At 47.4% G+C, this 4450-nt stretch overlaps 1 protein-coding gene across 2 annotated transcripts; it reads left to right on the forward strand.

Annotated features, from left to right (window-relative positions):
* Nucleotides 1-667: 667 nt before the first annotated feature.
* LOC130929278 (putative nuclease HARBI1) lies at nt 668-2215 on the forward strand. 2 transcript variants are annotated; one of them, XM_057856358.1, is made up of 4 exons: nt 668-836; nt 945-1312; nt 1397-1608; nt 1706-2215. In XM_057856358.1, the coding sequence occupies exons 1-4, from the start codon at nt 678-680 to the stop codon at nt 1768-1770; spliced, it is 804 nt and encodes a 267-aa protein (XP_057712341.1). In that variant the 5' UTR covers nt 668-677; the 3' UTR covers nt 1771-2215. The 2 variants fall into 2 exon arrangements, with proteins under 2 accessions (XP_057712341.1, XP_057712340.1); XM_057856357.1 differs by having other exon boundaries at nt 668-1312.
* The last annotated feature ends 2235 nt before the right edge of the window (nt 2216-4450 follow it).

The raw sequence follows: 4450 nt of genomic DNA on the forward strand, positions 1-4450 counted from the left end.
GCAATGTTGCGGAGATGAAAGAATGAGATTTTAGTGAGGTGGCTGATGTGTGATTGGTATGACAGAGTTGAGTCCATTATGATGCCAAGATTGCGTACGGAGGTGGAGGGGGTGACACGGTGACCATCAATGAGGAGAGGTTCTGTACAGAGGGGAGGAGAGCTTTGGGTCCGGTGATGAGAAGTTCTGTTTTGTTACTGTTGAGTTTGAGAAAGTTATTGTCCATCCAGGTTTTTATGTCGGACAGGCAGTTTGAGATTTGAGAGAGAATGACAGGAGTGATGGATTTAGCTGAAAGGTAAAGTTGAGTGTCGTCTGCATAGCAGTGGAAATTGAGTCCATGGTGGCGAATGATTTGACCGAGGGGAAGCATATAGATTATGAAGAGGAGGGGGCCGAGGACCAAACCTTGGGGGACACCATGGGTGACTGGAGAGGTGTGGGATTAAAGCCTGAGTTATACTCCCGCGTTGCGTTGACGGCGTAGCGCCTACGGCGTCATTCGACGTATGATAGTTCTGCGGCCAGGTGACGCGTTTCTCTGCAATTCACCGCCAAGCCACTAGAGGGGTGTAGCGTTGTAATCGTACGGTTTTGGGGGATGCTTGTTGACTTCCTCAAGTCTACTTTGTCGACTTCCTCTAGTCTTCTTCCGGTTACACCACATGTCAACAAACATGGAAGGCTCGGATGCGGCTCTTCAGCTCCTCAACATTGAACAAGAAATGGTGATCCTGCACTTGTTGACGCGCAGGCGACGCAGAAGACGTTTGCGTAGGTGGTATGTTCGACCACTGAACCAGTCTAGGTTGACGACTGGCGAATTTTCATCACTGGTTAGCCCACTGCGTCTCGATGCGGAAATGCACTTTCGGTACTTTCGCATGTCAACGGACCGGTTTGATGACCTACTTTGCCGTATACTGCCTTTGCTATCACACCAGACAACGCACAGCATGCCTATCGATGCCGGACAGAGACTTGCAGTCGCACTACGAATTCTAGCCTCGGGCGGAAGTCAGCAAGCTGTGGCGGCTAGCTACAAACTAGCGTCGTGCACCGTGTCCGGCATTTTGTCGGAGGTCTGCGAAGCATTGTGGAGAGCCCTCCAGCCCGATTTTTTGCCGTGTCCTACAACTAGCCAGTGGGAAGCCATAGCATCGGATTTCTGGCGGCTGTGGAATTTCCCAAACTGCGTTGGAAGCCTCGATGGAAAACACGTCACTATAAAAGCACCGCCACATTCAGGAAGCGAGTACTTTAACCATAAAAAGACTCACTCAATTGTGCTGATGGCAACATGCGATGCCAGGTAAGAACCACATAACTTAAAACGTGTTCGAGTCCATTTTGTTCGGTAATCACACTAACAATATGCAATGAATGTGTTTTACAGATACCGCTTCACAATGGTGGATGTGGGAGGATATGGAAGAGAGAGCGATGGTGGCTTATTCAAAGAGAGCAAGTTTGGGTCAATGTTGCTTGACTATAAACTGAATCTGCCACCACCGGCTAAACTTCCAGGGACTGCAGACCTCATCCCTCATGTGATTGTTGCTGATGCAGCCTTTCCCTTGCACTGCAACATGATGCGTCGCTTTCCAGGTATGTGTATATATACACACACAAAGATATGTGTATATATATGTGTGTATAGAAGTATTTGTTATTGTACTTATTATTATTTTTTTTTCCAATACAGGAAGAACACTGAGTTTAGAGAAACAGATCTATAACTACCGCACTCCAGGGCCAGGCGGGTTATAGAGAACACATTTGGGATCTTGGCTGCACGGTGGAGAATTCTTGGGAGGACTATAGATTTCCATCCTGAAAAAGCTGTTGCTGTTGTGAAAGCCTGTGTGGTCCTTCACAACTACCTGACCTACACCGATGAAGTGAGCTCGCCTGACAGCAGATACATCCCACCCAACTTTGTTGACTTTGATACATCTGGGTCAGTGCAGCCTGGTGAGTGGAGAAGAGTGGTGGCCGACGACACCAATCTACTACCTGTGAGTGCGGCTCAGTTGTCCAGGGCTCGTTCCAAAAGAGATGCGACAGCTGTTCGAAATGACCTGATGGCTTTTTTTCAGTCACCTCAAGGAACTTTGCAATGGCAAAATGAAATTGTGTGCCGTGGCACTCTCAACGAGTGACAGTGATTGTATGAAATGTTAAAAATTCTTTGACATGTGCTTAATTTATTTAGTAGAAAAAGAAAAATACGTCACAGCAAACATGGGTGGGGGAAAAAAAAGTAAAATAAAGTCCAGAGCTTGGCTGGTCATTCGCTTTCTTGGATCACAGTGAGAATCTTTACCATGATGCCATTCCTCCGGTCCTCTGGCGCTTGCCGCACAAGTTCGGCCACAGTTTGCCCAAACCTTGTGTACGCATCCACACTCTGTACGAGCTCATGTCTCTCCTTCTCAAGCCTGGAAAGGTGCTTTAATAGCAACTCGTCAGTTGGATCCCGCCTCCTTTTTGGGCGAGACGGGGGAGACTTTAGGACAAGAGAAGGAGCAGGGGATGCAGGACGAGCAGGGGATGCAGAAGGAGCAGGTGATGCAGGAGGAGCAGGGGATGCAGATGGCGATGGTAGGTCCGGTGTGGAGCACTGGGACAGCGCAGAAGAGGAGGCGGAAAATTCCCCTTCATCTTTGGATGATGAGCCTGGCAACACCTTTTAAATGCAAGAGGGAAAGCTTTAAATTAGACAATGTGTTGGTTTAAAAAAACAGATTTTTTGGGCCAGTGCCCCTTTCGGCCATTTTGGAAAACCCCCTAAACTGCTTTTTTTTTTTCGTAAATGAGACGCTGCTGTAGCCGCAGAACATTTGTAAAACATTTTCTACTTCAGTTCCAATATATATTGCAAAAAGCATCAAGTCTCGTTTTCAGTTACTTAATATCTAGTGTTTAATCGAGATCAGGAGACAATTCAACACTTATTGTTTTTTTATTAAATAGTAATTGAGCTCGTTCTCAGTTTGTTGTTTTCCAAAATGGCCGAAAGCTACTCTGACCTTTTTGCCACGCATGCTTCCCGTCCCGATAGAAGGCGCGCACACACACATACCTCGTCCACGTAATTTGATTCCGTTTCCCGGTGCTTCACGTTTGGTGCCAGCCAGGACATCAGGTGGTAAAACGTGGGTACGTTTTGGCCAGCTGGATCACCGCTTCGTGTGGCCATTCGCTTTCGCACTCGCACGTACTTGTCGCGGAGGTTCTTCCACTTCTTCATACACTCGGCGACCTCCAACCCCAGAGTTGCCGCTATCTCCTTCCATGAGTTGTTTGCCATTTGGCAATCTTTATAACTCTTTGACGACACATTGTAGAGGTGGTCGTACTTGCGGACCTCTTCAATCAGCATCTCGTCGACTGGATTCATTTTTGCGTGTGGCAGCACGACAACAATGTTTAAAAATGGCGGGGATTTCCCGCTGAACCGGAAACAACAGTCTGAAGCGGACCAATCACAGTCCGTTTTCGCTGTGTCATACGCGTCTACGCGACGCGAAGGTTACAAAAATCGAGAGGTGCGCCTCAGGCTACGGCGTAGGGTCGTAACTCGATTCTTCCTTGACGGCATAGGTCTGACGCAGAAGTATAACTCAGGCTTTATGGTTATTGATGGAGACGAAGTGGTGAGGTTCGGAGAGATAGGAGGTGAACCAGAGGAGTGCAGTGCCAGATATCCCTATTGACTGAAGACGGTGGAGGAGGATGTTGTGGTCAATGGTGTCAAATGCGGCAGAAAGGTCGAGGAGGAGGAGGATGGAGATGGAACCAGAGTCAGCGGCAAGGAGGAGATCATTGGTTACTTTGATGAGAGCTGTTTCAGTACTATGGTGTGCACGGAATCCAGATTGAAATGTTTCAAACATATGGGAGGAGTGGAGATGGTGCTGAAGTTGGGTTATGACGGATCTTTCCAGAATTTTTTAGAGAAGTGGGAGATTGGAAATGGGTCTGAAATTGTCCAGGTTATCGGGGTTAAGGCCAGGTTTTTTCAGGAGGGGTGTGATGGTGGCAAGTTTGAGTGGGGAGGGGACTGAGCCAGTGGTGAGAGAGGTGTTTATGATGTTAATGATAAGAGGAATGAGAGTGGGAATACAGGTTTTAAGAAGAGAAGATGGTATGGGGTCGAGATTGCAGCTGGAGAAATTCATGGTTGAGATGAGTTTGATGATGTCAGACAGAGGGAGCAAGAGGAGAAAAGGAGGGAAAGCTGTGAGATGTTCGAGGTGGACTGTTAAGATCTGAGGAAAGAGAACTGAAGGAAGTGGATGCAAGTGAACTATGTATAGTTTGGATTTTTGCATGAAAAGATGACAGAAAGTTATTGCATTTGTCTGTTGTGAATGTGGCAGTGATATTGTCCTTGGGTTTGGTGAGTTTTGCGAAAGTGGAGAATAAGGTACGGGGGTTGGAAGTG

This window comes from Corythoichthys intestinalis, chromosome 13, assembly GCF_030265065.1.
Source record: "Corythoichthys intestinalis isolate RoL2023-P3 chromosome 13, ASM3026506v1, whole genome shotgun sequence".
NCBI lineage: Eukaryota > Metazoa > Chordata > Actinopteri > Syngnathiformes > Syngnathidae > Corythoichthys > Corythoichthys intestinalis.